We start from the raw sequence: 16,348 nt of genomic DNA on the forward strand, positions 1-16,348 counted from the left end.
TAATCAGAGGCAGCAATGCCTAAAGTTACAAGGCCTAAGTAATCATCATTTGCTTGATTGTTGGTTCTTAACTTTAATTACTTTTAAAATTCTGATCCAGAAGTTTCATTAGCACAGGTTCAAATGCATAATAGAGTCAATTTTCCATGCCAGCTTACAGCAGGAAAATGAGCAGATCATATTCCAAATCCCCTAAGGCTTGGCTTTCCCTGACAGATGCTGAAGCAATATGAAGATGGCTTCAGCCCTGGTTTTAGAGGTGGGAACTCCTGTTGTGTTCAAATCCTGTATAGATGGATACACCATACAAGTCTAAACTGGTTTTTAACCATGGTACCGGTACCTGGCTCATTGCATTCCTAAAGAGATGCTCTGCCTTAGAGGAAGCTTTTTGTTTTACAGACATTTTGCCTGCCTGCATACACAGGCAAATCTGTTTTACAAGTTACTTTTTATGAGCAAATGATGCCAAAGCATTAATCCTGTGTTGCTATGTATACACACAGGTATGTTGCTCAGAAGTGGCTTGTTTGAGGCTGGAGGGGTTGACGGTAGCTGGAGCACAAAACTCTGTAAATCATGTTCAATTTAAAAACAGGTGGCTTTGCACTGATAAGAATGGAGGAAGCACTTCCTTTCAGAACCTGCCAAGGTGTCAACATCATTCATGTAGTGCTTGGGGAACTTTTTTTTTTTCCTCTGAACACTTGTATACAAAAAGCTGTCTGGTTCCACGTGAGAGCAGAGAGCTATATTTGCTCAATACCTGTAGCTGAGATTTTACTTTCCAAATATGATTGACAAAAGTGCACAACAGCTCCTGCCATGATATTGTGGCCAGATTTTCAAAACAGCTGGGGTCCAGTCTTCTGAAAGCAGTGACTGAGTCAATCTTCAGTTAAAATACTTGATGGCAGCAGGGAAGGTGAAATAGCTTCTTTCAAGATCATATATGGAGAAATGCATGAACATTAGTAGTAACAACCAGTCTGAAAAGCCCTGTGTCCTACTAGACTCAGAGGGGTGACATGACCTGTGAGCCCAGGGTAAAGCACAGTACTTGATGGATTCACAGCCCTAGATGCACTCTTGGCCACAGGGAGTTCACAATTCCCTTTCTTGGTCAACTTCACAAACATCAGGAAGGGTATTGAAGGGTTATAGGAGCCTGGGGAAACTACTTGCTGCTTTTTAGGCAAATACCTGCTGACTGTTTCACAGCTTCTGTAGCAGCAGCAGCAGGCAGTGGAGGAGAGCATCCTACCTGGCTAAGTCCAGTGGGGATAGTTCACCTGCTTACTAAGTGTAGCCTCAACAGTGAAGAGAAGCACTGCAGAGGACAGTGGACTGCCCTCTGGGTTCAAACTTAAATGCTTTTTTTTTCATCCACAGCTGGATGCAGAAGCAAGTGACCATCTCAAAGAGCTCCAGGTGAAGCTGAACAATGTTTTGGATGAGCTCAGTGCAGTGTTCGGTAACAGGTCAGTACTAGAAGGTCCTTGTCCTTGAAGCATTCCTTTCTTTTGTCTAATCTCATTTACTCAGGTTACAAAAGAAAAGAAACTCCTGTGAATGGCATTATATTTTTCTTTTTGTCCTAAATGTATGGCCTTTAATATACAGAGACCATCTATAGAAGTGAGAAACATTTTTAAAGTCTTTCTCTTCTGTATTTCTCTGCTCGGAAATGTAGCACGGAGATTTCTCAACTGTGAAATGTATTTGAATTACACAGAGTGGTTTTTTTTTTTTTTCAGTAAGTAGTTCTTGTCAGTAACAGAATTTCCTGCTCCTTTACTGCTCAAAAACATTTTCCAGCTTAGCGTTTGTGAAGCAACATTCTTGTTTAAACATTCTGCTCTAAATGTATGACTGATTTCTGATTGTTAGTGAATACTGGAATAAGAAGGAAACAGGTTTAGAATCTGCGATTGACCTGTTGTAAATCTTCTGCAAATGTTATCTAGTGTTTCAGAGAGCTCTTTAAAGTATTGGCCAGAGTAATTTATGGCAATTAGGTTTTATTACAAATCATGTTTTCATTTCCCGATAAAAATTCTTTCCCGATTCATTTCAGGATAAAAATGTGCTCAAATTTATAAGACTTTTGTAGTGAACTATACAGCATGTCAGTTAAGTGAAATCTAAAATACAGAACTCCTGACTGATCTTTGAAAACAGTTACTTCCCATTACAAACCCCATTCATTTCATATTGCGCTGCATAACAAGATCCAGAGTAATTTATGGCAATTAGATTTTATTACAAATCATGTTTTCATTTTCCAATAAAAATTCTTTCCCGATTCATTTCAGGATAAAAATGTGCTCAAATTTATAAGACTTTTGTAGTGAACTATACAGCATGTCAGTTAAGTGAAATCTAAAATACAGAACTCCTGACTGATCTTTGAAAACAGTTACTTCCCATTACAAACCCCATTCATTTCATATTGCGCTGCATAACAAGATTAATGCAGGCATGAACTGTAGTGTAGCTTGAACATGGGCTAGGCAGAGAAAATTGCACCAACTTGGCCTCCTGGGGTTGACAGGTTTGCAAATCTTATGGCTAAAAAATCGCAGTCAAATTTGTCAAAGACTGTTTGAATTTCACCACACAAAGCTAAGCAAGGAAGATAAGTGAGCAATTCCCATGGCCAGTAATGGATGCTGCAGCAAGAAATGAAAAGATTCAAACTGTAACTGAATGGAATCAGAAAAGTTCATAATTAGGCAGAGAGTGACCAAGAAATAATGATTAGGGAGGTGAATTTTTTTAATCTGAATATTGTCTCCATGGTGCCATTGCTACAAAACAATTTGGGGACAATCTTGGCATGTGATAATGTGATTTAAAGAGATTATCCAGTATCAGCATACATACTGGGGAGTGTTTTAGAAAGATGAGCCAGCCAGAGATCCAGCCAGTCACATGTCTCAGGTGCTTAATTTACTCCTTTAACAATCTTAGAGAGTGAAAAGCAGAGCTGCAGTTCACTATATAAGTGTGATCTCCTAAAGGATATGAACTTAGGAGATAAAGCTGATATCCACAATATTTTGTGCAGAGTCTGTTAACAGTTGCTCTTTCACCTCTGTGCACACCTGACACTGCCGATCTTAACTCTTCTTCATCTGTGTGAGATTAACTGTATTTGATGAGAAGGCAGCACCTGTCCAGAGAGCCTCACTACCCTTGTGCTGAGAGAGGATTTTGTCCGGACAGAGAAGCATTTTCTACTTTGAGAGGAGATAAGTCTTGGAAGGGTTTATCCTTCGTACAAGGCTAGCTGCTGTTTTGTTCTTGGAGGCTGTAAGAGTGAAGGAAGGAATTCCTGGAGGAATTAGGGAGCAGCAGGCCTCGTATGACAGGATAGGTGAAGTTGTTTTTTTTAGCTTGCTGCTGCCATGGGCTTCTGTTAAGCTGTACATCTACACAAGCTTCACTTTCAGGTAACCTGTTGCCACAGTAACTGATCTGTTATTTTTCATAAAATTGCCAACCATTTTGACTCATATTACATTTTATCCATGAGGGCATTGTTATTTTCTATCCTTGACCTGGGGGGTTTAAAGCATCTTGAAGCAAGGTCCTGAAATTGATGAAGCAGTGAGAGAACTGTGGGGTGGGATTGGGCTGTGACAGAAGAGGAACTGTTAATGGAATGGGAAATTTTTTATGCTCTTTTATTTGATGTGGCTTAGGTCTCTGATTAAGCTGACATTGCAGCCACAAATGAGTGGTGCAGGACTCTTTCTGCTAGAAATAGGGCTGGTGGGAGACAGCTCTGGAATTTTGCCAGTGAGAGGCAGGCTAGAATTGAGCAAGAAGGACCATGAGGGTAGAAGTGACAGAGCAGGAAAGGTGACCAGGTGGAGAAGGAAGGTGAGAGCCATGGGACGCTCACACCCAACCCACAGGTGTGCTGGTGGCTTGCCTGTAGAAGTTCAGGTTGTTTATGCAGATGTAAAGCTGACTTCCAAACTTTTGTACTTCCTCTTAAATCTTTACCCTAGCTCCCAACACTGGCTTCTCCTCCTGGTTTCAAGCCTCTGTGCCATTAATGAATAGTTAAATGTCACTTGTAGTGCCTGTTGTTAGTAACTGTTCTTTTAAATGTCAAAGCATTTTCCTTTATTTGCTGAATTGATTAGTTGTCAGCTCTGCTGATCTATTCATAATTTTTAATCACTGCATTATTTAATTTTGAATCTCCTCTTAGCAGGAAGAGGTGGAAAAGTAATTGTGTTTTAATGCTTTGTGTATCACTTCGTTACAGGGAGAGTGCACTTTGCACAGCTGAGCCCCACATCCCAATTTGACACTTGGCATGGACTGGTTTAAGCTGGTGCCTGCCTTCAGGCTCTCTCTGTTATTTTAAAGACTCAAGCTATGATGGGTCATAACATGATTTCTGCTGATGGACTCCTGGGTGCTCAGAGTGTGGCATGCATTGTGTCATCGCTCCATGTGGTATTCCAGTCTCTGTGGTGGAGAAAGCAAAGGGTACAGCATGGTGCTTTGAGCTAGGGATAACAGCATTTCTTGAAGTCAGAAAAGGATCGTTTCTTGCTGCAAGATGAATGAACAAACTTCTCTCAAATATGCTTGTATCTCGTGTTTAGAGGTGGTCAGCTGTGTGCAGGTGGCAGGCATAAGGAACTGGAGAGCATGCCCCTTGGTAACAAATACAGTAAGGAAAAAAGCAGCAAGTCTTGTGAAAGAAAAATGTGAAACTGAGAGAACTTGAAATTTTTTACTTTGTATTTCTGCCACTAACAATATTGTTTTTGCCTCTCTCCTATCTGTGCAGCTTTCAGACTCGGATTGATGAGTGTGTCAAGCAAATGTCTGATATCCTCTGTCAAGTGAAAGGGACAGCAAATTCTGCTGCTAATGCCAGAAACACAGTTGCACAAGATGCAGATAATGTTCTGAGGCCACTGATGGACTTCCTGGATGGAAAGTAAGGGAGTGTTCGAATATATGCTACACATATAGTTCATTGGATTGGAACAAGAATGAGGCAGAGGGGAAAATAGCTCCATGCTCTTGGATTGTTGCTAAGATTTCCAGTCTCCAAATTTTCAAGAAGAATTAATAGCTTTTCTTCCCATATCTGCTTCTTGCAAACCATGGATGGGCTCTTCAGCCTTCATTCAGTGCCAAAGCACACTCTCAGTTCTTCTTTCTACCTCTGGCAATTATAGCAATCAGCAAAACACATTGCTGATCAAGCAGTGAAAAAGACTGAAAATCTAAATTTTCTAGCTGTGGGTTTTTTCCTATAGAGGTTTTGCTGTATCCAGTTAGCAAGCATATTGCAAAAAGTGCTTATGTACCTGATACATATTCTGCTCAGTATCACAGTCCTGTCAAACGTGTGTTCTAGTCGTACCTGCTGCTGTTCTGACTAGCAAATAAGCTTCTGAAACGATGGGATGTGAACATGGTCGATCCATTGCTTTAATGAACTTGTGCATTAATACCATGCAACATGATTCAGCCAGACAAGGAGAGTTAAATGTTCAAGCCAAGTCTTGAACTGCAAAGAGAAACAGTTTTTAATATTTGTACAAGTTAAACTTAATGCTGATACACATCAGTTCTTCATTTAGTAAAGGATGACCAGCAATTTTCACAATAAATGCTGCAAGAGATATGAAGCTTTACAAGTTTAAAACATAGGGTGTTTGGTTGCTCTTAGTGTTGATTATCCCATCTTTCTTTTGGGTCACTGTGTTCTAAATGACTCTCTGCAGCAGTCATTACATGTAGGAGCCTTCTCATTTGATCATTTTCTGTGCATGACTTCATGAATCCTGAAAAGCTATATTCCTTTGCACCATTGGGAACGTGGTATGCTACAGCCATCCAGCTGTGGAGCGAATAACTTTGATTATGATAATCCACACTTGGATTAATTTCTTCTCTCCTTTACAGAAGGAGAGTATCTTTTTAGTGCCTTCTGCACCCCACCCATGTCAGTCCTGTCCGTGTTTGTTTTGTTCATTTACTGTTTAACCAGCTGTGGGAAGAAGGGAAGTTGGGCGATGTTACACAATGCAGAAGAGTCGTGGTACTGGCCACAGAGTTCCTGTTCACAGTGTGATCAGTAAATGCTGAACTCCAGCAAATGTTTCAAAGACGATTCTAGCACTCTTGGCCTTTTTTATAGCCTGTACAATAATAAAGGAATAAAACCTAGGAAAATAAAGCTCCTTGTGTTAGAGCAGATAAACACATGGCAGGTGATCGATGAATGCAGTCATGACAAAATATGGAGTTGTCAGAGAAATATTTTGGGGTGGTTGTAGAGGTGAAAGATTTAGCTAACTTCAGCAGCTTTCAGAAGCTATGCAGGAATTTCTGCACAACACTCTGGGAAGTGTTAATTTAGGTATTCATCAAAAATCATTATAGTGACTCCTTGAAGCTTAAAACCTATTATTCTGTATTTATAATTTTTTCTGTATACTCTATAAACCAAATGCGTCTTCTTAAAGGTACCTGTTCAATGGTACCTGCTATTATTTGGATCATATGTATTATTCCAAACTGCCTATCACCAACTGACACCTTTTGTAATCCCCAGGTCAATTAAGAGAAATTATTGAGATCAGAAAAGTCAATCATCCATTTTGTGGTTTTAGTGTTTTTAGTGCTAGAACTCCCAACAGTGAGCACACATTCTATGCTTTAGAAAAGGGAAGATTTTTTACCCTTAAAGCAATTGTTATGAGAAACTGCTTTGGATAGGGCACTGAATTTTCCATATGCAGCTCCTTTTTCATTGTGTATTGTGCTCTTTGAAGTTACTAAGTTCTTGCTCTCTCCCTGCAGCCTGACACTGTTTGCAACTGTGTGTGAAAAGACAGTGTTGAAACGGGTGCTGAAAGAGCTCTGGAGGGTGGTAATGAACACCATGGAGAAGCTGATTGTGCTGCCTCCTCTTACAGACCATACGGTAAAGCTTTTTATCCTTCCTGACTCATACCAGAAAGTGTTGCCATTGCCTGTGTAACTCATCCCCCTGACCTAGTGAGTCATCCATCCAGGTAAATTTGTCTGCATGTAGCCTGCCTGAGGATAGAAAAACATGTCTCTAAGTTGGTAAAGAAAGGGAGCATCTCTATTTATGGTAGGGTTTCAAGATACAGAGCACGCTCTAGAAAACAACCACAATTCAAAATCCATGATCCAAAAGGAGTTTCTGTCCAGTGTATCAGTTTGCACTGATTAGTGTTTTGCAGTCCTGCAAGGAGAGCTGTCTGTGTATGTGGGAATTATGGATCAGTTAGGCTTCATGGCCTTAGGTCATGACCTGTAGCCACTTTTGCCCTATCATCTGTCAGCCAGAGTGTCTCTCTAGATAAATGTTGTTGATTTGAGCTTGATTTTTTTAATCAACCATTCCCCCATTTTACCCCCTGCAGAAGGCTTTAACACCAGCATTGGCTGGCAGGATTGCTCTGTGATGCTGGGGAGTTGGAAATGAGTCCAGATAGTTTTTCTTCAAAGGTAGTCTTTTGTATGATTGTTCAGCTGTGTGAGCATGCTGGATGAATGTGTGTTGTGAATGTAGTGATGCTTTTAACAATGGAAGATTAACTCTTCCTCAGTTCTGAGAAACCAGAGAAACTGATTAAATATCAGTCATGCATGCCTAGCTGCTCTGGGGGATGACACTCAGTTGGAGGCAGTGTGAAGTTTGGGCTGTATCCTCATTATTTACAGATGATCCAGAACTTCTTTTCATCTTGCTGTTAGAGTGAACTTGCAGTCTGTAGCTCAGTTATGCAGCCTTACTTTTCTCCTCCTGGTGGTTAGAACAATAGTGGTTTTCACTATTCAGCAGTTCCCTCACATATCTGGACTGGGATTCTTGGGTTGCAGTGTCCAGGGAAGTGATGCAAACCTGCCTCTTGCTACAGGTGTTTCTTGCTCTGAGAGAGAAGGCCCTTGTCTCTGGCCTTGATGATGATGATGATGATTTTAAATAAAACTGTTGGATGAAGTGCACTGTTATACCTACAACCATGAAATTTGCATGAGGTATATTTGCTAAAGACTGCTTTCTCTGAGCTCAGATTTGGAGTAATCATTTCTGCTTGCCTTTATGATTTGTAAAGAAGAAAAAGAAAACAAATTTAGGAAGGCAAAATTTCTTTGTCTTGGTTGAATTGCCTTTAAAAAGGAGTCTTTTGGGGCAGGTGCTAAAATCATCATGTAGAAGCAGCATTAACATGACCCATTTGGAATGGAATCAGTGAGATCAAGGGCCTCAGAGAGAACTAGGGAGGAGCTGTTTGAGCTTTATACTTGCTAGTTTTGGATTTCAAAGGCAGAGTAGGAGAGTGATTCAGTACTTGTATCATGAAGGATGCAATAACTGTGATCAGCCAATTCTTCCAACCTGCAGGATATTGCTATAAGCCACTTAAAGGTTTCTTCATAGTTGCCATCATTTCAGTTTCAAATGGAGAAGCAAATTGAAGTATATACTCTCCTGTCTGAGATAACACAGAATACTCATAGCTGGATTTCTTGGTGTCTAATTAGTTGTATGGTAGCAAGGAGGCTGAACTAGTCTAAACTGGAAATGAGTTGCTCTTCCATAAGGACAGTTATGAGCAATGCAATGATTAAAATGGCCTTGTCTGCAGTCCTTGAGCAGGGAACTGGTGGTGAGGCTGGATGAGCTGCAAGGACAAAGAGCTGCTTCCACTGTTCTCTGGGGCCTAGCCATTTATTCTGTCACCACCAGATTGTCATTATTCTCAGCAGTGAAGGCTAGCAGGGCAAGGCAAGGCAGAATTTGGGGCTTCAGCATGGGCAGAAGCAGTACTTTCTCTTTGCTATTCTATTTCTGTGCCAAGCCTCTCTTATCTAATTTGGCTTGCCTTTTTTTTTTCTTTTTTTTCTTTATTTTTTTTTCTTTTCTTTTTTTTTTTTTTTTGAAAGCACATCAGACACAAATAGCCTCAGGCACTGTAACACACTTTCCTCCCAGCCCTCAGCAACAGAAAGCCCTTGTGGTGCCTCTCTGTGTTTGAAAGACCTCTGGCAGAGGTTTCCATCCTAAAACTCGTGTGCAGCCCTTAAGAAGTAGGAGATATTAATGGTGGAAAAGAATGTATTTTATGCAATATTTTCTCTTCTTTCTGAAAAACTGCTGGAGTTGCAGAAGTCTTTTTGTTGGAGGTCATGGAAAGCACACTCAGGTAGAAGGTTCCCGTTACCCTGCAGTTTGCCTTGCCTGTCACTTGCATGACCCTGCCACTGCACAGTGCTTAAATACCTCTCTCCAGACTTAACAATTCCACTTAAATTAGCTTCTGGAAGATTCTGTGTTGTGGGGCTCAGCTGAGAAAGTGTTAGCACTGTGAGGACAGTTTTACAACCTCCCACTCTGACGACCTGATCTGTGGCTCCTTCATGATTTTCAGATGAGTGACTTCTCTGAGCATTCTCTGCCTGTGGCTTGTGAGATTAGCAGCAATATGATCCCAGTAACTCACCAAGTACTTCACACCTCACTAATTTTAAGATCCAGCATGTAATTAAACACCTTCTGTCTTGGTTGAGTGGATATATGCTCTGGGAATCCGTATTTTGGGGTTCAGTGCACAACGCTCGGTGATATTAACAGAATAGTTATAGATTTCTTTCTCAACTGCTTACGATGAAACTGTACCACGCCATCAGTGGCTAGTCAGGTGAGAGAAGAAGTGCTTAGTTTACACCCAGGTGATTCCTCTGGAGCCTCTCCTTTATTTATTTCACACAGTACCCTGCAGCCATTCACGTGAGGCTCTGTTTGTGCTTGCTCCTGCAGTGCTTTTTTCTATGTGTTAGACTTCTTGTTACTAAATGAGAACATCTTCCAGGATAAGAACTAAATTTTCTTTAAGCTGAGGACAGAATTTGCATTTGACTTCCAGACTGCCTATTTTTCAGGCTTGTCTGCCTGAGCTGCTCCAGAGCTGCTCTGTGTGGAGGAGAGTGTGGCTTTAAGAGGTTTTCTGAAACCTTTCTGAACTTCTGTTATTTTAAATGAATCCTCTCCCTTGTGCTAGCTTGGAGCAGAAAAGTTGAAGGCTGCCTCTGTGATGAGGAGAAAAAGCTTTCTTAGCCTTGAATAAAATTATGGTCTGTGAACTGCATATGTGCCTAGTTCTCTGTACTGACAGGTAATTATTTTCCTCTTTTCATCCCCACTTTTAAGCCTATTTTGTCAATTTTTTGTGGTTTAATACACCACAACAACTAAAAAATAGTTTTATCTTATTGTGTGCTAACAGACATTGCCAGATACAATAGAGTTTTTAAAATGAACTTAAATGCTGTTAAATTATCAGATCTCGTTGTTGAACACAGGAATTACAAAAATATGGGAAATAAATTTACAGTATGAGACAGAACTTCCTTTCAGTGTTAGGTTTCAGAAAAATAAGCATCACATATAATACGGTTTCCAAAAAAGGACTGGAATCCAAAACACTTGCAGTCAGCTTTTGTTTCCTAACTTTGTCAGCTGAGCAGTAGGACAGTTAAGCTTTGGGAGTTTGAGTCACTCGGAGTATAAATCACTGCTCTTCTGTTGACTTCCAACAATTAGACTTGAGTCAGCTGATGATCCTTCTCTGCATGCTTTCACTGAAGGGACAAAAAAGCATCAGACCCTTAACAAGGAAGGTAAAATCTCTGTGTTGTGGACTATAGGTGTGAATCTTGTTTCTGAAGAGTTTAGGAAAGTACAGCTAACGTCACGGAAGAGCGAGGAGAGCCAGCATGAAGGCCCATTCCCTTTCCAGCTGTGTTTGCTGCAGAGCTAGGCATGATTCATGATAAGGATTTAATTTGTCCTCATATTCGATCCTTGACATTTTAACCAATTCCATTGTGGGCAGCTTTTCTCAAAGCTACCTGATGATTTAAGTTCAGTTGTTCTCACTCTCTGGCACAACTGGAATAAGTGCTGTCTGTAGAGCTTTGTGGTATGTTTTCCACACATAAATAACTTCTCTGAGGATTATGGCATCTTGTTTACAAGAATGCCATTTGGCAGAGGAAGGAGCTGTCCAGATTTTCATTAAATGTTACCAGCACTGATGACAAACTCTGTGTAACAGCAAAATAATTTCTTCTTGCAGATGCATTGACAGAGATTGTCCCTGATTGACAAGGATTTTCTTAGCGTGCAAAAACTGGGATTTATCTGAGCAGCTTTGTTCCATGAAGCATGTCCCATCACTAGCTATTGCTCAGTGTTACTGACCTGCCCTCCTTAGAAGCCTGAGGCAAGAAGGTTATGTGCCTGAGCTGGTTAATGTTGTTGTTCAAATGTATATTAAAAAAGTGTGCTGTGAATGCTGAAAATACTGAATTAAGAAACGTTAATGTTACTGTGTTTTGAGACTACTCCCTTTTTCAAAATTCCAGATACAGAAATGTTTTCGTTTTTGTTTGCTGCATGGTCAATGGATTCAAAACCTTGAATTTTAAGAACCTGAAAGTCAACAGAATTTCATGGCAAATGAAACCCTCCTTGCTGAAAATACATGGAAATTCGTGCTTTTTCAGATTAGAGAGTTGTATTCTTCAACACTACCTATTGGATACTGACAGCAAGACAAGCTCTCCCTCTCATTTCAGGAGCTTTCCTTTGTAGATTCATTGTGTTTGCCTGCACTTTCCCCTCCACCGCTACCAAAAGTTGAGAATGTAATCATTTATCAAGAGCTTCTGTTTAGCTAGAAAATCAGTAATGTTCATTCTGTGTTGGTTTGTATTCAACAAACATAAAAGACTGAGGAACAGTGAGGGTTAGCTGGTGGTTACAAGTAGAGCAAATCAAAATGTGATCTGTGGTTTCAGGTCACAGAGTCTTTCAGCTTGAAGAGATTTCCAAAGCTGGAAAAACTAAAGAAAAAGCCTTTCCTCACCTTAAAAATTCAGTTCTGGGCTGCTGTTGTAATTAGCAGAGGGTGTCCAGTTGCCCTAGAGCAAGTCTCGAGTTTTCTAGTGTCACATCTATAAGCTGCCTGTTTTTCTCCTGGTACCCCAGGCAACAGGTATAGAGATTTTTTGCTGAAGGGAAGCTTTTAGAGGGCCTGATGTTCATTTTAATCCTTAAAAAAAAAACAAAACCAAATTTCAGCAGTGATCTTTGCAGTAGTAGCCAGTTCCCAGGGTCTTCTCTGCAAATCCCTGTGTGAGATAGTTCTTGTTTCACAGAGTACTGACCTAAAGAGCAATGAACAAATACCCAGGAAGACAGCAAAGGAAAGCTGAATGACATTGTCAGGGAAGAAGGGCAGTATAATAATTCTGAGTTTACATCTTGCTTCATTACAGTTTGAGGTTTTTGGGGTGGGGTGTAGTCAAGGCTGTTGTGGTTAAGTGGGAGGGACTGTTAAGATAAGAAAGGATAGTAATGGAGAGGGAAAGAGAATTGGATTTACTGGAGACCTTTTGTTCGTGAAACCAACAGTACTTATGCAACATGCCCCATCCTTGGTTAGATGGGGCTCTGAGCAACCTGACCTATTTGAAACACATTTTATGTGTTAACATTTATTTTCCAAATGCCTAAATAATGAGTTGGTACATAGGTATCATGTAGCTTTTAAACCAGAAGAGGGTAGATTTAGGCTAGATAAAAGGAAGAGATTTTTTAGAGTGAGGCTGATGAAGTGCCTTGAAGCAAGATTTCCTGTCACTGGGGTTCACCTTCCCTTTGTGTTTCTTCATTGGTTATACAGCTTCAGTAAGGCACAGTGCAGGAAGAAGAGCCATTGGCCAAACTCTAGAACATTTGAAGGTGATGCTGTACTATTCACAAGACTTTGGCAATCTCTCACCCCTGAACAGCTGAGGTCCAGTTTTGTTTATGATCTGATCTGTGCTTACCCCCACCGTGACAGCTGTGCCCTACCTTTGTGGACAGATTCTCATCATCTTGGGGCTGTATGATCTTTTGCTGTGGCCAGTCTTTGCAGTCTTTGTGTGTATTTAGACATGAAATCTAGAGGAGTGTTTGGAGATGGCCTTCACTCCCTCCCTGTGCAATCCATTTGAAGGTTCATCCTGTGTAAGTGAGTGGTTGCTCACTAAGCAAGAGTGAGCTGGTTAGAAAGACATTGTGCTCTGAAATAGCTCTTGATGTGGTATCCACAGAAATGCCAGGGTTTGTACTAGGTAATAAACTGGCAAGGAGAGTCCAGTTGTTGTGCCTGGCCTTGGGGTGGTTATGTGAAGTTGCCGTGAACTGACTTAACTTGCTCAAAGGAAAAATATGTGAAGCTTGTTTATAACCTTTTTTCCCCCCTCCTTTCTTTTCTAACTTCTGCAACCATAGGGCACACAGTTGATTTTCAGTGCTGCTAAGGAACTGGGACACTTGTCAAAGTTGAAGGTATTGTCCTGCATGGCTTTTGTTAATGTCCCTGTGTGTAAGCATGGAAGTGTGGTAGTGCATAGCATGTCCTGTGCTTCCAGTGGTATGTCGCTGAATGCAGTTGTAGAGAAATGCCTTTAAATGCATCAAATATGCATTTAAGTGCATTCTACTAACATTAGCATAGTGCTTAACATTAAATCTTACTGTGCATTTAATCATCAAAGTAGTTTTTTTCTTCTGTATACACGATGCTAAGTCTGGTACATTGATTTAAAATGGAGAAAAGGAAATTTCTCAATATCTGGCCAGCTCCTCCGTATCCCCATTTATAAAAGGGAGTCCCTAATGCTTGGAAAGACACTTGCGTTAGCTGTGGGTGAATTACATGGACTGTTAAAAAAATAACTGTTGCTTATGGAAAGGGCCTGTGTCTGTAAATTCCTTCTGCGTGGGCTCCCTTCACAGGCAAGCTGGCATTTAGCATGAAGGCTCTGTTGATGTGTTTTGACAGTGCATGACGTGACAGTGCATGACATGAGCATTATGAAGTGCACGCCACCTCATCATAAGCGAATCAAGCACTAATTCACTGATCACGACAGGAGTGGTATGAAAATAGTGACGCCTCACAGCACTCAGATGGGGCTCTGCTGTGGTTGCACTTGTGCTGCAAGACTGGTATTGTGCAAGAGGAGGTCTAAATCTTGTGTCACAGTGTACAGTCTACAGGGAGATGGAGCTGGACCTGAACTCTGTGTCAGAGTATGACCTAGGAAATCTTCCCAGTGCAAAGGATATTCCACTAAGTGATTATTGCAGTTTCAAAAGGCATTTGTCTGTTCCTGTAGTTTTCTGGTTTTGTGTTGCACACTAATACAGCTGTCTTCGTACACCTATGTCCCTTGCCCAGCAGATGCATTTTCCGTACACGTTTATGTGGCCAGTACACAGGTCATTTAAGGCAGTGCTTATTAGTAGTCCTAGCAAGTGATCATGGTAGGCAGGTGTGTCATTAGATGTGCACCTGTTCTCCAGCTACATTTTGAGGCTGGTACATAGCAGTTAATAGTCACCTAGCATAAGCCTCCAAGTGTGTCTCCCCAGGGGAGTAGCTGTCACTTGTTCTGAGTGATGGCCTTATGCACTCCCACGGTCAGGCTGTCATCCCTGGTGACATGGTGTCTCATGAGGATTGCATTTCCTTCCCTGTTTCCTGTGATTGCAATGCTGTTTGTTGGCTTCCTTGGGAAAAATGGGGAGAAAGGAGCTTTGTAGCCAGCCTGGAAGAGTAGCAGCTGAAACACAGCATCCAAATGTGACTTCTGTTTCTTGAGTTTCCCCTTTCTCTTGCAAAAGCGTCAGCAAGGACTCATCATGTCTCCACATGATGGAAAAGAAGCCATCCCTGCCTTTTACATGTACTCTTGATCTCTGAGGACAGAGCTCTGAATTTGCTGTTCCTTCCCCCAGGTCACAAGGACAGTCTGTGAGTTCCTGTGGTTTGCTTTCATTCTTGGGCATGGCCATGGAAATTCACTGTTATCTTTTACTTGTCCCATATTTTCTCATTACTGGAATTTCAAAGTGTATACAGGGCACCTTTTGCCAGGAATGGGTTGGAAGCTTTGCTGGTTTCCATTTGCACTGGCTGGGTGAAGGCTGTCCCCCAGCAGCAGCCCTTCTTCAGTTCAGTTACTGTAAAGCTCAACTTTGGTGACTCTGGACTGCATTTTTAGAAATGCACGTAATCATGCAAATCAGGCAAACCCTGGTGTGTGTTCAAGCCTTTATTTGCATATCCGCATATAGAACTGCAGCAGCACAGGTACACAGGATTTTATATGTGGCAAGACAGTTGTGCTCAAGTGTGAAAGCACCTGAATTTTGGAGACCATAAAGGAAATGACATTGTGTCCAAAATTTTCCAGAAGAATAGGAGTGTTATAAGAGTAAAAACTGATGGAGTCTGTGTAAGAATTGTGGATATTCTGGTTTTTTGTCCTTTTGTTTTTACAGGTGCATACAAGCTAACAGGGAAGGCATGGTTCTTCAGACCTCCCCTCCTCTGCATTTTTCAGTTCCACTAAAAGCCTGGGAAGATTATGGGATGGATTTTAAGCATTATTGGTCTTAAATAAGACAGGGAGAACGGAGCCCTAGTGAATCAGATAACTCAGCTGAAAACTGAGACTGACAGACCTGACAAGCACGGGCTCTCGTCCTGATGACAAATCAATTTCACAGAGTATTTTAGAATGCGCAGAAAGCCAACCATAAACCTGACTCCTTGGTGCCACATATCTGCCTCCCACTTATTATCAAACTCTTTCTGCTCAGTTTACTTAATAGCCAGCAACTGGAGCAGGGAGCAGCTGCCTCCTCTCCCTTGTGCTGCCCCCAGGATAAACAGCCAGGCTCTGACCACAGAGTTTCTTCTGAAAATACCTGTGGAGAATACAAGAATGAGTCTGAGAGATCAGGAAAAGTTTATTGGGTTGTTTGGGTTTGGTTTTTTTTTCTTGTCTTCTTCTTGAACTTGCATAGTTATTTGATGTAAATATTTGTTTCTTGCTCATGGCTGGCAGTCTGGGAAGTGCAAGGTAGCACTGTGCACAGTTCTTTATAGGAACAGTGTGGGATTTGCAGAGGGCAGGTATGCACAGGAATTACAGTCGTGGGCTCCTCTCTGAGTAGGTGCAAGTATTACAAGTCCAGTCTCTGGATTATTTTTACACAATGTGTTGAAGAAAATGACACTAGAAAACTCAGAGAAAGCAGTGATGTGTTGCTGTCATTGACAGCATGGGCATGGGTGGAGTGGCCTCTCCGTGGGGCTGAGCTCTGTAGGTGTTTGAGAGAAAAGTGCTGACCACCTGGTTTCTGTGGCAGCTGGGGCAATCTAGCAAGCAGGCCTGGAAAGTCATTTTAGCAGATGTGAAA

General features: G+C 41.3%; 1 protein-coding gene across 2 annotated transcripts in view; it reads left to right on the forward strand.

The window, feature by feature from the left end:
• UNC13B (unc-13 homolog B) overlaps nt 1-16,348 on the forward strand; it is a 208,263-nt gene that overhangs the window by 179,271 nt on the left and 12,644 nt on the right. For both annotated transcript variants that reach the window (XM_041403854.1, XM_041403855.1), the window contains exons 31-34: nt 1,393-1,481; nt 4,817-4,969; nt 6,847-6,970; nt 13,367-13,423. In XM_041403854.1, the coding sequence (XP_041259788.1) occupies nt 1,393-1,481; nt 4,817-4,969; nt 6,847-6,970; nt 13,367-13,423 (423 nt within the window). The remainder of the gene's footprint in view (nt 1-1,392; nt 1,482-4,816; nt 4,970-6,846; nt 6,971-13,366; nt 13,424-16,348) is intronic.

This window comes from Onychostruthus taczanowskii, unplaced genomic scaffold (genome assembly GCF_017590055.1).
Source record: "Onychostruthus taczanowskii isolate IOZ18803 unplaced genomic scaffold, ASM1759005v1 scaffold204, whole genome shotgun sequence".
Taxonomy (NCBI): domain Eukaryota; kingdom Metazoa; phylum Chordata; class Aves; order Passeriformes; family Passeridae; genus Onychostruthus; species Onychostruthus taczanowskii.